The sequence below is a fragment of the Octopus sinensis genome, linkage group LG1, assembly GCF_006345805.1.
Source record: "Octopus sinensis linkage group LG1, ASM634580v1, whole genome shotgun sequence".
In the NCBI taxonomy this organism is placed as follows: Eukaryota; Metazoa; Mollusca; class Cephalopoda; order Octopoda; family Octopodidae; genus Octopus; species Octopus sinensis.
In genome coordinates, this window is record NC_042997.1 from 114,863,479 (window position 1) to 114,883,803 (window position 20,325).

Below are 20,325 nucleotides of genomic sequence, written 5' to 3' on the forward strand. Positions count from 1 at the left end.
AGGTGATGAAGGATTAAATTTTGAGAGAACGGGACAGAGCAGAGCAGGTTTCTCACATTTCAAAAGAGAATGGAGGGTGATCAGGGGGATGTGGAGGAAGAGATGAAATTTTTCTTCTGGATATAGAATAGATTTGAATACACAAAAAGACGAGATGATTATGCATAGAACGCCTTTAACCAGAAGTCTGCTCGATCAGGGCTGACATAATGTTAAAAGAACAACAGTTTAGAGGTTGTTAATCTCCAAACCGATCTTGAATGAGCTAACTTGTGATCAAAGACATTGTGGCTGCGACCATTTCGTCATTTTGCTATATAGGCGTAGGAGTGGCTGTGTGGAAAGTAGCTTGCTTACCAACTATATGGTTCCGGGTTCAGTCCCACTGAGTGGCACCTTGGGCAAGTGTCTTCTACTATAGCCTCGAGCCGACCAAAGCCTTGTGAGTGGATTTGGTAGACGGAAACTGAAAGAAGCCCGTCGTATATATGTATGTGTGTGTATTTGTGTGTCTGTGTTTGTCCCCCCAACATCGCTTGACAACCGATGCTGGTGTGTTTACGTCCCCGTAACTTAGCGGTTAGGCAAAAGAGATTGATAGAATAAGTACTAGGCTTACAAAGAATAAGTCCTGGGGTCGATTTGCTCGACTAAAGGCAGTGCTCCAGCATGGCCACAGTCAAATGACTGAAACAAGTAAAAGAGAGAGTATCTAGGACTACCACTGTTCAGTGTCCACCCCGTTATTTTTCATGAAGGTTGAGTGTGATTGGAGGGATATTTGGTTGTTATTTTTACCAACTGCATAAAAACTCTCCCTTTCTCTCTCGCTGGTAACTTCGAAGCAGATGATCAAGGACCGTTGTCTTTGTCAAAAACAACATATGCAGTATTTAGATGGTAAATCAGTAAATTCTAGATTTACTATTGGTTCGATCATCACTCTCTTCTCTCCTCATCACAGTAGGAAAGTGAAAGAAAGGGATTAGATATCGATGCATACTAAAAACAAAGAACAAAAATAAAACCGAAACAAAAAAATGAAATATTTACTTTTTGCTAGATCAGGTGGGTGTATAAATTTCAAAGAAACCTTTGCTTTTTACAATTTAATATTAAATTTATATACAACTAACTGAAAATGTAATATAATTGAAACATATAGCTTGGTAAAGCTCCGGCACCAAAAGCATTTACGATAAGCTAAATCCAAGAATGAACGCTAAGAAAATATATTATTATTATGAAAATGGCTACTTAGGGTTAATCAAAGCCCTGAATTGAAGAAACCTTTGAGAAAAGATGTTGAAGCTTTTGATCATCCAGTCATTCATTTTTTTAAAGGAGATTCTATGTAAGCGGACTCGAAACTTATAGAAATCATACATATTGTGGAAATAAATTGAAGCAATTGATTGACTAAGCGTCGAGAGAAAAGGTCTACAGTCTCTAATAACAGACTTCATATTGAATATTTTAAATGTAAACCCCTAACTCTAGTTTTCTCTTACATTTAAGCGAATAAACCTCACCCTTTTATATTCATCTCACATCCTTTTTCTAGATATCTAAGGATTGAAGATGGTTAAGTTGGTCAGGCAGCGTGTAAGATATATATATGCAATATTTATTTACACGCCTTTATATTCCCAGTTCAAATCCCGCCAAAGCCGACTATGTTTTTCATCATTTTAGGGTGGATGAAAATTATGAGTCAATTACTGAGGTCTATTTGATCCATTCTCCCTCTAACCCGTCCACATTTCGAGCCCATGTGTCTGTTAGAATTTAAAACTAAATCATTTTTAATGTGAGGAACATAAAATCCCATTTGGAATGGTGGACGGCGACGGAGGAACCGGCAGGGAGCCGGACAGACAGCATGTTCGTTTTCAGTTATGTCCCTTTACTTCCTGAGTTCCAGTCACGGCAGGGGCCGGTTCCCTTCCTCATCCTACTAACTAAAAAAAAAGGGGATAACTTGTGGGATTTAAATGTCAATGGTTGAAATTAATATTTTCCTTTCGGAAAGAAATAGAAAAAATATAATCTATTTATACAATTGACTGAAATTATTGTTCATCACTTTAGCTTATGAACTACCATATAAACAAATTCCATTATAATTTAGGCATTGAAAATAAATATATATTTAAAGCAGAAATGGAGTTTATTGGGGAATGATGATGATACTACTACTACTACTAATAAAAATTTCTGGCATAAGCTTCAAATTTGGAGTCAGAGACAGCCGTGATTAGATTAATCTAATATCTAACTGGTACTTCATTTTATGATCCTGGGCAACAGATCTCCATAGGATTTGAGCTCAGAATATAAATGTACGCAACTAAATAGAACAATGCATGCTGTCTGTCGCTCTACCGATTCTGCAAAACTAAAATATCGATTTTTTTTTGTTTAATATAGGCACAAGGTTTGGTTTTAAATTTGGGAGTGGGGAAGTAGAGTCGATTTTATTAATGCCAATAGTTGATTTGGTCTGTTATATAATTAATTGTAAAAAATAAAATTGATAATTATGAAAAATAATTCGGTGTCCTGTGGGAACATAAAATGAAGTACGCGAGGACGGCTGAAGAAATAGGGAAAGATTTAAAGCATGGAGGAGGAAATTAAAAAAGAAAAAAAAACCCAAATAAATAACGACGACTGCGCAGACAGACAGGTCAGATCACGTGCTCTGATGACGTCAGTTTTCGCCTCTTTTTAGCTGTCGTCTCCCCTTCTTCCGTCACTCTCCAGCTTAGAGGAGAAGGATGTTTTGTTCCATCAATAAGTAGTTTGTAATCATGGCAGAGAGGAGGAGATCTGATGCTGGACAATTACTGATTTCTACCACCGCCAATAATAACACCACCGTCGCCCTAACCAACAACAGCACTAATTCTACCTCTACCACCATTAGTACTACTACTGCTACTGGAGTCATAGTGACAACACGACTGGAACACTTGCCTACCGCCGCCGCCACCATCACCACCACTCTGTTATCATTGATATTACTGTTGACGACAGCGTCAACTGTGGCTGCCAATATTTTCTCTTTTTCCTGTTTTCATAGCAGTCTCTTGCAAAACTACCAGAGTCAGCGTTGTGTTTAGCTTTTCATCGACGACCTCATACTTAACAAACACACTCTTACCTATCTCCATCTATTAGAAATATCTATCCTTCTTCATAACAGCCAAGCACTGTCTAGGATTTATGGTAAAGGTATACAAAAAAAAAATATATAGATTTATATATATATATAAACTTATGAATAAATATATATAATATATATTTATAAATAAACTATACATATATATATATATATATATAATATATATTTGTGTGTGTTGTATGTGCGTGCGTGTTGGTGCATGTTATGTCTGATGGGATACACATTTATAAACCAGCTGGACATAAACATCAATATATTCACATTTAGTCACTGAAGGTGAGAAAAAATAATCCAGAAAGGAATCAAAATCTTAATTGCATTCTTTTACTGTGTGATATAAATATATATAGATAGATAGATCCCTGGCTTTCTTAATTTTGAGCAACATTCTTCCTTAAAACAACGAACACTTGTGTATACGCAGACACGTATGCTGGAGGCATTGTGTATGCGTTTAGACATAAATATATCTAAGGCATGTTTGTTAGTATTAACGGAAGAGGGAAGGGTTACAATTGAAATGTGTGGCTAGATGTCTAGCAAAGTTGCGATCAATATCTGACCCACAGAAAAGAGAGATCTTTACATTAAAAAAAAAAAAAAAAAAAGATGGGAGCTAAACAAAGCTCAACTGGACCTCGTATGAGGACATATTCGGGCAGTGGCCAAAGTGGAACAAGTACAGGCAATGCTGGCAATTCTGGAGGGGAACTTGCTGTTGTTGGAGGCTCTGCTGGAGCAGGTCAAGCCACAGCTGCGAGGGCTCGGGCTCGAAGCTTGGGCAGTTTTCATCCATCTACAGGACATTCACCTTCTCTTAGTATACCAAATAACAACGGTTCTGGTGGAGTTAGTGGTGGGATAAGTTTGTTAGGGGCTATGTCCCCAGACTCAGATTCCAGTACACCAGAGGATGCACCATTCGGACGTTCTTTCACACATTCGTTGCCTGTACACTTATCTTTCTTCACAGGTACGTATCCTCTATTTACTTCTACCCTTCTCTATCATAAACGTACCCTCAAAACGAAAGATTGACCCTCTTTTTTACAGCCAACCCTCGATGTAATAAAATGTGTTGGTAAATATGACGAAATACTATATACTATGTATACAATTTAGCATGTACAATGTATATATTATGGTTCTAATGTTTATTTTGATCATTTTCTGGCGCCTTCCATGCCATGACCTTTCCCCTTTTTTACTTATTCAATGTTAGTAAGGGCATCTTTGATATAGAAATGGGTTTTGTCTATGTTTCCTGGATTCTATCAAAGACATGTATTTAGTGACAATGGCATCATCAACACAGACTGAAGTACGCGCCTCATGACAACACAGGAGCAATGTGTCTGAAAGTGATGTCTTTCAAGTAAACATTTAAAAAGAAATATGGCTAATTTTGGCTAATCAACCCTTGGTTTTACTGCCTAAAACATCGTTCGATCGCTTCTTTCATATAATCAGCTTGTATTTTAATAATATCAGCGCCAGTAAATCGCAACGTGAGTTGGTTGCTTAAATATGTAGAACACACATACACACAGACGTCTTGTCAGTCTTGTAATGTCAAATTGTCTTTCTCTTTGATTTATCAGTTTGCAAAACTAGAAACTGGTACCTTTTCAATATCTTCTAAATTATTCTTTAAATTTCAGAAACTTGTTACTGTCCCTGGAACTTATTTATGGTATAAATACAGTATTATTGTTATTAATATGGTGCACATCTCACCATGTGTACAGAATGTATCTATCGAGACATACATATTACACCAGAATAGATTTTTTTGTGTATGTATCTGGGTAGCTCATTTATTATTGAGCAGCCTTTTTTATTTTTCCTGTTGTATAGAGAAGGGTTTGGATTGGTAATTATTTCCTGATGATTATATCAACTTCACTATTGATAAAAGGCAAAGTTTGGTTGGGGGGTGGGGGTGAAAAAAAATCAACATTCTTTAAAATTACGTAATTCACACTCATGTATAGTTATTGATTAGTGTGGTATGATGATATACTCATCACTTGTGTGCGTGCGTGTGTGTATATATATATATATGTAAATAAATATATATGTATGTATGTATATATAGTGTGTGTGTATATATGGAAGAGGGGGAGGATGTAATATATAAGTGAATATATAGCACATGTGTCATATATTCTAATCTACAGACTGCACACGCACTTAACCATTGCATCTTTGTCTGTCTCTCCCACCCTCACCATTCCGTTCTGTTTTTTTTTTTTTGTTTTTTTGATAAATTAAGATTTTTATCTTCGAAACAGATTCTTATTAAAGAAGCTATTATCAGTCTTACTGATAAATTTAAAGCGGCCATCGATTAGTATTTTTTTTCTTTTGTATGTATGTATGCATATATATATATATATATATATATATATATATATATTAATACCCATTTCTCACGTTGGATTACAAAAAAATCCATGTGATTACCTTGCCTTGAATATTAATAACTTTATCTGGCTTATAATTTCCTTTTCCATGAAATAGGTATATGAATTAATTTTTTTAAGAACTCTGTTTCTCAGCCTAGATAATATAATAGTTGAATTTTAATCTTTTTCGCCTTATTTTTACTTAGATATTTCGTGATTTTATTGTATATTAAACCAAGTTTTTTTTTTAAAGATAATAATAAAATAATTAGACATTATCAGTATGTAAACATACACCTGTGAGTATAAACGTTGTAGGTTGTGTGGCTGTTTATTATCATTAATAATCTCAAGTGGAACCATAGTTAATTTGTGCGAGTTCTTTGTTGCAGTTGTTCCATCGACAGCTGTGTGCACTTGGCACCTCCTACATTAAATAGTTGTCGACTGGGGCGGCACACATCAGTCGCAAGCTCTTGTCGAATTATTACACAATAACAACAAACATTTATTAGTTTTAAATCGTTGCTCCCCGAATCTTCCTCTCCGTCGCCGGGTTTAAAAAATCTTTTTGGGCTGTCTGATACACTTTCGATCTAGAAAGGTTTTTTAAGGATCCATCGACTTTTAATTAACTGTTCAATGTTAAACTTATTTTCTGTTGCTGAATGCTCCTCTCCCCAAAGTCTCTCAATGTGGGTTTTATTAAAACTTTTTAAAATGCTAACTCTCGGAAGTTGCTCCTACAAGTACAAACAACATCTGTTCATAAGGAAGCGACCTGGAAGGGTTTTGTCAACATGAAAAATCTAGACAGGACGGACGGTTAGGGAGGTGTCTATTGATCAAAAATAAACACTCATTTACATAATTGGAACATATTGCTTTCTACCTAACCCACAACCAGTTGGTTTGCTAACATTTGAAAACAACTTTTCGCCCAGCTTATTTAATTATTATTACATTTATCATCATTTTTGGCCATCTAGCAGAGTTGTTTGTGCGTTGGACGAAATTCTTGGCGACGTTTCTTCCGGTTCTTTCGAATTTGCTTTTCTTCTTTACGGTGGTCGATAAAATAAGTACCAGTTGAGCATTGGGGTCGATGTAATCGATTAACCCTCTCCCCTCCCAAATTTCGGGCCTTTTGCCTATACTAGAAAGGATTATTATCATCTTGGTCTCTATCACTGACTTAACACGCGCATGTTTTATTGGGGCGTGAGGGTTTCATATTTTGGGTTTCAACGCGTTCTACTTGACTGAAAGTCACTTACTGCGACGTAGAATTACTTTATACGACTGTTTGTTTTGTTTTCTTTTTCAGATCTTTTAAAACCTCCGAATATATTTATACGATACGTTTTTAACATTACTATCATATAAGTTTGTGTATACATACAACAGGGTTGCTCGTAGCAGCATTATAACACCCCCAGACACACATACACACTCCAGGGGCAAATCAATACATTGAGCCCTTTAATTTTTTTTATAGCAAGCCACTACACATACATCAGAATTGGGCCCCTGGAAAATTACTCAGTACGCCCATACTTTCAGACAGCTTTTTCTGTCTGTCTGTCTCTCTCGGATGCAGTTTGTGAGTCTAGTGTTTTGTAGTTGCCAGTGGTTAAACCGTTGTTTATATGTGTGTTTGTATATATATGTACCAAAATGGTCTCTTGAACCGTTATATTTTTTTCTAAGAATATTTGCTACTACTGGCATCATTTTACATGTAAAATGGGGATAGAAGATTGTTGGGAAGTTCGAAAGAGCTACTCGCAATGCTGTTGTGTATTCTATGGGTACCAATGAAAGTGTTACCTTGAAGTAACTGTTACACATTAGGACTTGCTTACTCCAAGCAATATTGAAAAGAACCCCATCCATCTCCTAATTACTGCTCAATTTCGCATTCTGTATATGTCAATAGGGCGCTAAATATTCACTGCTGAATAGTGGCTTGTGTGTTGGACTGGCTGTAGGTTCCGTTCCGAGACAGGGCTGTGCGCCGTGTCCTTGAGCAAGGCACTTCATTTTCGCATTGTGCTACTGGATGAGTACCAATAGTAGCTAACAGGTGATGGAGCTGGAAAGAGGTTACCACTGTGACGTGCTGGTGTTCTGTACGTCGGGGTTAAATTTGCGCAATTTGGATCGTCTAGGGGCTCAGAAACTGGTTTAAACCCAAGCAGCTTAATGGGCGGGTAGACCCAAGGAAGATTCTTAATACATTAATACAAGCACGATGACTATGCATATGTATGTAAATATATATGCCTTTGTTTGTGTATTTAATATTTTTTTCTTCTCGTATTATAAGATTACTTCGTTTCTGAAGGGAAAACGATGAGTATACAAAAAAAGAATAATAATAATTCGACTAACTTCGGGAGCTTGTTTTGTTTGCGTTATTTATATTTGGTCTTAGTGACACCCATACAACATGGGTGTGTGTGGGTGTGTGAACAAGTACACACTTCACCACAGACTTATAAATAGACTCAAACGACAACTGAATAGTAACGGAAACCTGTAAAATTATATCGGTTTATGTTGATTCTGTATTGTTTGTGCGTTTAAACGTTTAAAAATATCATAAAACTTCCAAGTGCAGTCATACACTACTTAAGCTATAAAATGTAAGCTCAATGTGTAGTGAACTTGTATGTAAATGTGTGTGTGTGTGTGTATATTATATATATATATATATATATAATATATATAATATTAGGGAGTATAGCTCCAAGCTTACAGGGAAAAATTCGATTTCTTATTAAATCAAATTTCACAGTATAAATATATAAAATATGAATTAGAGATATATTAATTATATTTATATTATTTGTTATTTATGTATTGGTTTATGTCTATCACTGTTTGAGTTGCATAATAGTGGTTTTATCTCTAATTCATATGATATATATATATATATATATATATATATATATATCCCTGACAAGAGTTTAACTGACCAAAACTCCGAAATCACTGTCAGTAATATTCTCGTTTAAGAAGACTAAATTTGTACTCAGCAAAAATATGGTAGAGTAACCCATCATATTAATGTAAAATTGTTTTTATTATAACTGAATCTAAAAACAAACCTGTGTGTGTGTGGCAACTAAATCTGGTCTAAACAGATTTTTATCGGATATGTTTTAACAAAAATATATTTGGATTATACAGTAAAGGCGGAAGGTAAATAGATTTAGCTATAAATCTTTTTACCTTCCGCCTTAGGTAAATAGATTTAGCTCTCAGATAAAGGAATATATTTTAAAAAGTAAATTATTTTTGTAAAAAAAATATATATAAAAAAGGCTTAAAATACGTAGAGGAATAAGTTCAGCCTCGTGAGGGCCCTGCTGCAGGAGACCTTATGATCATAGGCGTTCCAACCGTGACTCTCGCTTTTTATTCAGACAGCGTCTCTATGGTTACTTAACGTTTCCTTACTCTTATGACAATAGAGGCTGGTAGGTATAAGGGGAATTTAGCTGCTATCTCTTGCAGGACGAACAACCTATAGGAGGCTTCCTTTGTCTCGCATAATCATCCTAACTTGTTTGGATAAGTATTCTGTTGGCGTAATACAAAAAATTCAATGGGAATAAGACGTAGCCTAGTGGTTAGGGTATTGCATTGACGATCGCTAGACCATGGGTTCGATTCTTGAGCAAAACACTTCATTTCACATTGCTCCAGTCCACTCAGCTGTGAACGGGTAAACCCTGTTACGACACGGCCTTTCGACCGTGAAGAATGTTGGCCTGCTCGCCTAGCCAGCTGAATGGCGTCATTCGAAAGCTAAAGCAGTGTGAAGCGCATTGTGACTAGCGATGTATAATAACATCCGATAGTCTGGTCGATATTGTGCTATATATATATATATACCTAAACCAATGTATTCTGATCTGCCGTAGATCAGAATACATCGAGTTTGGTATATTCGAGGTTGATGCCAGGGTATTCATGCCCTAGATCAGACCTATAATATGCGCCCCCTTCTCCCAATCCCTCAGTAAGAGCCGCCTTCTCCAGTTTTCTTCAATAACATCTACGCTCGCTGGAAAATGCTATTGAGAACAAAAAATCTGTATTATGATGATGATGATCATGCATTTCACTGAGTAAATCTGTTACTGGGCAAAATTCGAAGCGTTTCACACAGTCATGTGACTGGCCACAACACTAGCCGAGCCTCTCTCTCCACCTTCTCCACCCACCCATGTCCTTTGTCCTTCTTTGTTCTGGAAGTGATCTCACCTGCTCTCTTTATTACTAAGTTTGTGCGTCTTTAATTGGATTAACAAATTATGTGTACATTATGTGTAGGGAGGGGGCCCTCTGCTTTTAGCACTCCAGGTAATCACCTAGTTTGTTTAGCGCATGGTGCCGGCCCTGGGTATATTCCCAACTAAAAGCTGAATATTAAATGTGAGGTTGATAAGTTCATGACTGTACAATCAATTTTCGAATTCTACTTCAGCCTTGAAGCATTGTGGCCTTGATCAAGGCACATAACTATCCTTGTTCTAGTTGATTCAACAGGTTGTGTATATTGAATGTGTGTGTGTAAGTGGATTTCATTGACAGAAACTGAAAGAAGCCTTCATATATGTCTGTATGTATGTATATATAATTAGGCTGTGTAGTAAGAAGTTTGCTTCCCAACCACATAGTTCTGGGTTCTTGTGAGTGGATTTGGTAGATGGAAACTGAAAGAAGCCCATCATATATATTATGTGTGTGTGTCTTTGTGTTTGCTTTGCACTACTGCTTAATAATCAGTGTTGGTTTGTTTACATCCACAAAACTTAGTGGTTTGGCAAAAGAGACCAACAGAATAAATATAGTTTTAAAAAAAAGTCCTGGGATCAATTGATTCAACTAAAATTCAAGGTGTTGTCCCAGCATGGCTGCAGTCTAATGACTAAAACAAGTAAAAGATAAAAGGCAATAACGAGGCCATATTGTAGCTTAATGGTAACAGTTGATTTAATTGAAATTAGAAACATCGTTAGCAGTTGTGGGGTATGTAGAAGAATATGCAAGATGTCTAAGATATGCGATAATATTAACTGGAATTACGGTGTGCAGTGCAAACCTGACCTAAAGAAAGTAAAGCATAGATATGCAATGTATCATAGGATCAATCTTGTGTCAAGAATTTAGGACTGTTTGTAATAGTTGCTGATGTATATTCTGGGTATCAGGGTAGCCAGAAAGAATAAAGAAGCAGAAACAGTTAGGTAGGTACTAAGAACTGTTTGCCAGAATTGGTATTCCAGAAACATTAGCAGTATCTGAAAATGTCTGAATTTCATGCTAATGACTGATGTACATAGATTGATAAGATCAGGTATAAGTTTATGAAAATGGTTTCATGTCATCCAGAATCAAATAAAGCTGCTGTAAAAAAAAAAAGAAAGAAAATGGTCTGTAAGTGTTAAAATGAGTTTGACTGTATACTCAGTGTTGAGGTTCTGTTGATGCATTTTTGAGGTGCATTGCTGTCTGACAATTCTTCACTCAAGAAGTCTTCTTAATCCATCTGCTTTGATGGGCAGATGCAAGTGTGGCTTTGCAGTTAGGAGATTAATTTCCTTAGCATGTGGTTTTTGTGTTTACTCTCACTGTTTAGCCCCTTGGTAGTATCTTCTATAGCATGGAATCAATTAAAGCTTTGAGTGGATTTGGTAGACCAAAAGTGAAAGGAACTCGTGTGTGTGTGTGTATGCAAACTCACACATGCACACAACTGAAGAAAGCCATCGTGCAAACTCACACATGCACACAACTGAAGAAAGCCATCAAGGAAATAGGCACAGCAGCTGAAGATAGCTCAAGATAGCAGCTATTGTCGATAGGAGGCCATAAGTGGAACCCTTCTGTAAGTGAAGACTAGGTCAGTCCTTGCTGCCCCATGTAGGTGAAGCATACTGACTAAGGGGCGAAGTGCTTGTGACCCTGAGGTATCTGCTAACGATGTAGAAAGGTTTCCAGCATTGCAATGGATTTAGAAGAGCTTGTAAAACCTCTGACTAGCTCCTGCAATATCTGCATGGGGCACAGTATCTCTGATGTTTATTTCATCTATATTAATACACACACACAGGATTGGCCAGAAGTCCCCCGGCAGTAAATCAAAATTCCATAAATACTATCTGTAATTCTGTGTTGACTTGAATGGGAAAATGCATCGCTCAAGAAAGACTTCAGTTTGAACAGTTTTCATGATGTTTCATATTTAGATGCTTTTATTAAATTCAATCGGTTGTTAAACATAGATAAATCTTGGAATTTAATGGTTTTGATTTACTGTCAGGTGACTTTTGGTCGACCTTGTATATAGTAAATGAAAGATGGATGATGGAATTTGAGAATTATTGATCACAACAATTGTTCCAACACATCTAGCATCTTCCGTCTTTCATTTGCCATATACATAACAGTTACTCTGAAAGTGACCGTGCTTTACCAGTAAACTACCAAGGGTAAACCATTGGTTTTATTATCTAATATATATAAAGAATAAAATGTTTTGAATGGTACAACAATGCACTGTGATACAAACAATGGGCTATATACCTGTTGTAATTTAACCATCCATAGTAAGATATCCCTAGGAATTGATGGGATATCTGAGGAAGGAATTTTATTCTGAAATATTATCAGACTATGGATGACTAAATTACAACAGGTATATAGCCCAGTGTGTGTATTATAGTGCATTGTACCATTCAAAACATTTTATTCTTTACAAACAATACACAATGCTTCAAGCAAACTACAATACTCTCATATATATATATATATATATATAGATATATAGATATATAGATATATAGTGCTGGGTTGATGCCAGTGTTGCCTGACTGGCTCCTGTGGCACTTAAAAAGCACCATTCGAGTGTGGTCAATGCCAGTCACTTGTAAAAAGCAGCCGCTACACTCTTGGAGTGGTTGGTGTTAGGAAGGGCATCAAGCTGTAGAAACCTTGCCAGAATAGTTTGGAGCCTGGTGCAACCTACTGGCTTGCCAACCCCCTAATCAAACCATCCAACCCATGCCAGCATGGAAAGCAGACATTAAACAATGATGATGGTGTGACTCTCCTCATTTTAATGTTGAGTAATTGTTGTAAACGACTATCATAGAAGTGGTTTCATTCATTTCCAATCTTCCATGGGAGCCTGTCTGACCATGGAGAAGCCTTGCCCTGCTTGGAAACGGGTGAGGGTTGGTGACAGAAAGGGCATAGAATTGTAGAACACCTACCTCAATGAATTCCATCGGACCTAGGCCAGCATGGACGACATTAAATGGTTTGTTTACATCCCTCTAAGCAGCTCAGCAGCAGAGACTAATGAAATAAGCACTAACATCAATTGACTCAAGTAAAACCCTTCAAAGCAAGTAAAAAACAAAAAAACTAGTCATATCTGCACTTGGCGGTGTACTAAATGTAGAATCGGTCCCCCAAGCTTTGAATGACATTCTAATCTCTATTAATAGATTTGATTTGACAGCTGATACTGGAACAGCCGTAACAAACTGGTGTTAGATGCAGTTCTCAAATAGCAAATGAAATGAAACCAATTCATTTGTGGGAGATATAATATCATTTGATGATTTTTGTTGTTGTGTTATTCTTTTGTTTAGGTCATTTGTTTGCGGCCATGCTGGGGCACCAGCCTCAAGTTTTTAGTCAAACAAATTGACTGCCCCCTCCCCTCTAGTGCTTTTTCTTTTTTCCTTTTTTTTCTTTCTTTCAAGCCTGGTATATATTCTAGCAGTCCCCTTTGCTGAACTGCTAAGTGGTGGGAATGTAAACAAACCAGGGCCTGTTTAGTCGTGGTGAGGGAGACATACACACACACATGATGGGCTTTTTTCAATTTGTCTACCAAATCCATTCACAAGGCTTTGGTTGACCTAGGGCTATAGTAGAAGGCACTTGCCCAAGGTACCACACAGCAAGACTGAACCTGGAACCATGTGATTGAGAAGCGAACTTCTTACTACACAGCCTGGCCTGTATTTACTATCTTACATGTTTAAGGGTTTATCAGAGTTGCGTGAGAGCTGAAACACTGTATGGGAGTGAGACATGGTGCCTGAGGTAAAGCGAAATGGCAATTTTGAGAAGGACCGAGAGAGCAATGTGTGGTGTGAAACTATTGGATAACAGGAAGGCTGAGGACCTGATGTGGTTGGCAGAATCGGTGGAACAGCTGGGAAGAGTGAATGGAGTGTGGTGGTATGAACATGTGTTGAGGAGGGACGAGGATCATGTTCTGAGGAGAGTGCTTGAGTTTAAAGTAAACGAAAGCGAGGTTGACTAAAGGAAACGTGGAAGAGGAGATAGGGAGGGTTGGCTTGAGGAGGGAGGATGCTCAAAACTGGGCAAGCTGGTGTGAGAGCAGTTGCTGTAAGAGTGAGGTAGATCCAGCCACCCCCGTTAATGGGGACAAACCTAGATTTAAAATATTAGAATTCATTCATTCATACACTTGATCAAAACTGGCCACCAGTTAGATGTTGGCTTGACTGTTGAGAATAAATTGTATGAATGAGAGTACTGGAGAAACTCAGAATGATATGGCTGTGTCAAGGAAGGAAATGGTTTGTAACAAATGAAAATTTAAGGGGAGTATGTCAGGTGAGGGACCTAAATGTAGATGCCATATACACCTCCCAGCCTCTATCAGTATTTTAATGTCTTTCAACCTGCTTGCGTGGGTGGGTTGTCTACAGTTTTTTGTGTCACCAATCAGGCCCTGCTCAATCTGTAGAAAAGGTGTAGGTAGAAACTTTATGCGATGCACTCAGTGTAAGCTTTGGAAACATAAATGGTGCAACATCAGAGGAAGGTTAACAGGGAAACTTAGGTATGTGGAAGGTGCACAGATACAATAAATGCTGAAAATGTGCAGAAAATAGACTCTATCAACTACCAGGAGGGCAAGCTGGTGGTAGTAGATAGCTTCCGTTATCTAGGTGACCAAGTTCCTTTCGAGTATTGGGCCTCATGAAGGCAATGACCAAGACCTTTCGCATTATGTCATGCTTGAGAAGACCCATCAAGCCAAGCAAAATCACAGTTGTGGCATGTTAATGCACCCACGACACTCTCAGAGTGGTTGGCATGAGGTAGTGCATCCAGCCATAGAAAACCATGCCAAATCAGTCTGGAGCCCAGTCAAACCATCCAGCCCATGCAAGCATGGACAACAGACATTAAATGATGTTGATGATTTCTTTTATGAAGCTCGGCATCTTGATATTGGTCTTCATGCCTTTCTGGGTTTCTCTCTTCTTCAGGTTCCATCCACTTTGAGCACTCTGCACTCCTTTATACAACTGTCATCTTTCATATACATCATATTCCATGACAGTCTTCTCTCTTGCTCACCACATTTAATTCTTTCTTCTCTTATTCTTTTACTTGTTTCAGTCATTTGACTGCAGCCATGCTGGAGCACCACCTTTATTCGAGCAAATCAACCCCAGGACTTATTTTTTGTAAGCCTAGTACCTATTCTATCAGTCTCTTTTGCTGAACTGCTAAATTACTGGGATGTAAACACACCAGCATCGGTTGTCAAGTGATGGTGGGGGGACAAACACGGGGACACACACACACACATGACGGGCTTCTTTCAGTCTCCATTTACAAAATCCACTCACAAGGCTTTGGTCAGCCTGAGCCTATAGTAGAAGACACCTGCCCAAGGTGCCATGCACTGGGAATGAATCTGGAACCATGTGGTTGGTAAGCAAGCTACGTACCACACAGCCACCCCTTCTTATATTCAGTTTTCCTAACAGCTCGTTTGTGTTCTGTCCTTCATGTATACCAGTATTTATTTCTTTTTAGCTATTGCACATCCCTTACACTCAGAATGTCAAATAAAGTGAGTTCACAGCTGTTTCGCATAACCAGCCCCAGCCCATTCAAAATTACCTTGGATCGTAGGGCTACCTGCTGTGCTTGAGGAGACCTATTGAGTCCAGTACATCAACATCAAAATTAAAATCAAATGGAAGTTGTAATTGTGATACACGTGCCGGTGGCATTTAAGAAGCACCATCCGAACGTGCCCAATGCACGCGCTGCCTTGACTGGCTTCCATGCCAGTGGCATATAAAAAGCACCAACTGATCGTAACCATTGCCAGCCTCCTCTGGCTCATATGCTGGTGGCATGTAAAATGCACCCACTACATTCACGGAGTGGTTGGTGTTAGGAAAGGCATCCAGCTGTAGAAACACTGCCAGATCAGAATGGAGCCTGGCTTCCCAGACCCCGGTTGAAATGTCCAACCCATGCTAGCATGGAAAATGGATGTTAAACGATGATGATGATATCTTTCACACACATGGGCACAGGATGTCACCAACTGTGCAAACATGAAATATGTAAACAAACAAGTTAAATATGCAAGCAACGAGAGGAAAAAATGGAAAACAGGACAAGCAAACACAGAGAATGACCCCTCACCAGTTGTCAGCCACCAACCTACTCCCCATTTTGAACATTCAACAGCAAATGTTTTATTTATATATATATATATATGCAGTGGGCTTCTTTCAGTTTCTATCTGACAAATCTGTTTACAAGGCTTTGGTTGTCCCGAGGCTATAGTAGAAGACACTTGCCCAAGGTGTCATGCAGTGGGACTGGACCTGGAACTACTTACCACACAGCCACTCCTGTGCCTAAAGTTTTTCTCCAGCCTGTTCTTACTCTGCTTGCTGTTCTTTTAGAATACCACCTCCACTGCTAATAAGGATCCCCTCTTTAACAGAAGCAGTCAACTAATTCTAGGGACCCATCTTGGCATTTGAGGGAATCCAGTTCATGTGTGCTCTTATTACTTATTGCTCTTGGGCATCTGCCACATACAAAGTCTCTGTCAACCTACCTGTGATCTTATTAGATCTCTTGTGTGTTCATAGCATAATACACTGGGTACATTGTATGCAATTTCATCCTATTGAGCTCAGTTATTTCCCTGAAGTAGGACTCTTTGTCTTTGCTAAGTTTATTTTGGGGCCACTTGGTTCTTGGTTTTGCTTATATGTCTGGAATTTCTCTTTTAATACTACTACAGATTCACCTACAAGAACTAGGTCATCAGCATATAGAATTCCCATGGATGGCTTGTTTTAAACTCTTTTGATTTGGCCAGGAAGAGAGTATTGTGGTAAACAGCAGGAAGCTGAGGATTGAACCCTGGTTTGACTCCTATCTGTGTGCTAAAATTGTCAGTCTATTCATTACTAACTCTTTGTCTTGCTTATTTCATCTCTGTACATGGCTTGCATTACTCTCATACACCATTCACCTATCTCTAGTTTCCTTAGCAATCAACAGATCAGTGTGTGGAACTTTGCCAAACCCGTCCGTCTCCAGGTTGACAAATACTAGGTACAATAATTTAGTCTAAAGTCAATTTGGTGCAGTTGTCTCTTTGGAGACAACTGCAACTATATGACACTGTAATGCATCTCATTTCAAGTTATTTTGTTCCTCACCAGTTGTGCTATAACACTTTCCATAACTTCTGTGACTTGGTCCACCAACTACCATGCTTTCTCTTTCTTGTACATCTTCTATCCCCTTCAAACAGTTGATAATGATAGTATTAACGATAGACGGTAGGTCTAAGCATATCAAATTATAGATAACTAGCAGTATCGCCCGGCGTTGCTCAGGTTTGTTTCGATCCTTTAGAATTGGAATTTTTGAAAAGTAAAATTTTGCATTATGTAGCTTGTTATTCTCTTTAAGTGAACATTTTTCTGGTTAAAATACACCAAAAAATGGCAACACAGCAGTCAAAAAAATCGTAATAAATAGGGATTTTCATAGAAAAAAGCACCTTTTTGATGTAAATAATTTACATACTCTCAATTTTGGTCAACTTGCGCCACAGGGTCTCGGAGGAGATAGTGTTAATTGAAGGCTACCAAACCTGCCATACACAAACAACTTCAGCTTTATATATAGAGAGATTGAGTTGGCAAAGTCTACAGTTCTATAAACTGTAAGCTGGTGTTTGAAGTAGAATTTTAGTCAGAGGGAATTGGTGTTTGATAGAAGTAGTGGTTTTCAGTTAATCATCACTAGTGTAAACATACATATACTTATGGTGAACCCAGTGTATGACAGGTACATGTACTAGTAAAATATTCTTTTCTTATTTTAGCACAAGGCCAGCAATTTTGACAGGTGAGTAAGTTGATTACACTGACCCCCAGCACTCGGCTGGTATTTAATACAGTTCTATATTTAAGAGATGAAGAATTATTTACATTTGACAGATATTTGTCCTCATCTTGTTTGTTGTTAACACAACATTTCGGCTGATATACCCTCCAGCCTTCATCAGGTGTCTTGGGGATTCCAAGCAGTGACCTGAATAATAATGATATCAAAAAATACCTTAGGAATGAGAACCGAGGCTTGAAATTTCCCCAAGACACCTGATGAAGGCTGGTGGGCATATCAGCTGAAACGTTGTGTTAACGACAAACAAGATGAGGACAAATATCTGTCAAATGTAAATAATGGTGTTTATTTTATCGAACCCGAAGGATGAAAGACAAAGTTGATCTTGGTGGAATTTGAATTTAGAGCATAAAGACAGATGAAATGCTGCTAAGCATTTTGTCTGGCATGTTAATGATTCTGCCAGCTTGCTGTCTTTCTAGTAACTAGTAACAGTTGCAAGAATGGCTCTGTGGTAAAAAGCTTGCTTCCTAACCACAGTGTTCCGGGTTCAGTCCAACCGCATGGCACCTTGGGCAAGTGTTTTCTGCTATAGCCTTGGGCTAACCTAAGCCTTGTGAGTGGATTTGGTAGGCGGAAACTGAAAGAAACCTTTCGTGTGTGTATGTATATATCAAAATAGATCAACATCAATGGAAATTGTAGCTGAAATACCAGTGCCGGTGGCACGTTAGAAAACCATCCGAACGTAGTCGTTGCCGCCCCGACTGGCCTCCGTGCCGGTGGCACGTAAAAAGCACCATCCGATCATGGCCGTTGCCAGCCTTGCCTGGCCTCCGTGCCGGTGGCACGTAAAAAGCACCCACTACACTCTCGGAGTGGTTGGCGTTAGGAAGGGCATCCAGCTGTAGAAGCATTGCCAAATCAGACTGGGCCTGGTGCAGCCTTCTGGCTTCCCAGACCCCAGTTGAACCGTCCAACTCATGCTAGCATGGAAAGCGGACGCTAAACGATGATGATGATGTGTGTGTCTGTTTGTCTCCCCACCATTGTTTGACAACCAACGTTGGTATGTTTACATCCCTATAACTTAATGGCTCGACAAAAGAGACTGATAGAATAAGTACTAGGCTTACAAAGAATAAGTCCTGGGGTTGATTTACTCGACTAAAGGTGGTGCCCCAGCATGACCTCAGTCAAATGACTGATACCAATAAAAGAAAGGAAGAATAAAAGAATATGCTTATGTCTACCCTTAAAGTAAAACCAGTGGAACACTTGGGTACATTTGTCATTGCCAGCAAATAAACAGCCTTGGTCATGTCTCCTTTGATCCAGCTGAGCATCTCAGAACAGCTGAAGCGAGAGTGTATTATACTCATTACACTTGAGTAAGCTGGAGGAATGTGAAGTGAAGGACCTTGCTTAAGAACCAACTCTAATAATATTTGAAATTTTTTTCTTTTTTTTTTTCAATTGATAGTGTTTGAAGATTTATTACTTATCTAGAAGCAGCAATGACTCGTCACAATACTAGAAGTTAAATGTGTTGTGAGGCTGTTTTAATTATTAGATATAAAGATAGTGAAAATATGGAAATTGTTGTTCCCTGTTGTAAACTCTGGCTGGAAGAATTAACCTCAGCTTAACTGTAGCACTGATTGGAGTCTGGTGGATGATAGGTGTGGGTAAATAACTCTTTAGAGCAGTTTTGGCCAGTGTATGCGTGTGTGCAAGATGTTGCAAGCAAGGCCAAGATTGGCAGCAAGTTGAATGAAAAGTTTATGGTACAGGCAAATATTTACCAAAACTCTTGGATTCCGTCTATTCATGACATTTTTACCTAAAAATTTGGTTTAAAGTCCAAAAGGGCAACATGACAAAACAAAGAAAAAGTATTAATTTGGAACATTCAATTCTATATTTGGGACATAAGGAATTTATATTATGTATACTGTTTATATTATTTGAACCGGTGTCCTCATCTTAATTGTTGCTTTCACTCTGTTTCGGCTCTTGTATGCTCCAGCCTTCTTCAGGTGACTTGCGTTGAATTCAGTTGTATTGGAATTTTGAGCCTTACCCTTTATTTGATCCATGGGGTTACATTGTTCTTACTCTACTAATGCTTTACCTGGAGTTGAACTTAGAACCTCTAGGTGACTGCACTACCTTAACCAACATTTTTATCTACTACACTATGCCTATAGGCATAGCATTATAGATAAAGACCTTACTTAAGGCACAAGGACTCTATCTTAAGGGCTTGTGGCACCACGAGTCCTTATGAGAAATCCTCTCGAGGTAAGTAAAGCAGTATTCTGTGTTCTTACACAACCTCCATGTTAAGTCAGAGATCAAGATTACCACTCACACACACGTATATATCTGTCTGTCTGTCTCTCTCTCTCTCATCATCGTCAATTAATGCCTGTTGTCCATGCTGGCATGGGTTGAATGGTTTGACCAGGGCTGGTAAGT

At 38.3% G+C, this 20,325-nt stretch overlaps 1 protein-coding gene across 2 annotated transcripts in view; it reads left to right on the plus strand.

Annotated features, from left to right (window-relative positions):
• Positions 1-20,325, plus strand: part of LOC115212987 (E3 ubiquitin-protein ligase ZNRF2) — a 113,387-nt gene that overhangs the window by 7,828 nt on the left and 85,234 nt on the right. Inside the window, exon 2 of one of the 2 annotated variants that reach the window (XM_036504177.1) lies at positions 3,542-4,160. In XM_036504177.1, coding sequence (XP_036360070.1) covers positions 3,797-4,160 — 364 coding nt within the window. In that variant the 5' untranslated portion in view covers positions 3,542-3,796. Of the gene's footprint in view, positions 1-2,725; positions 4,161-20,325 lie in introns of those variants that run through there. The other variant, XM_029781857.2, reaches the window with a different exon arrangement.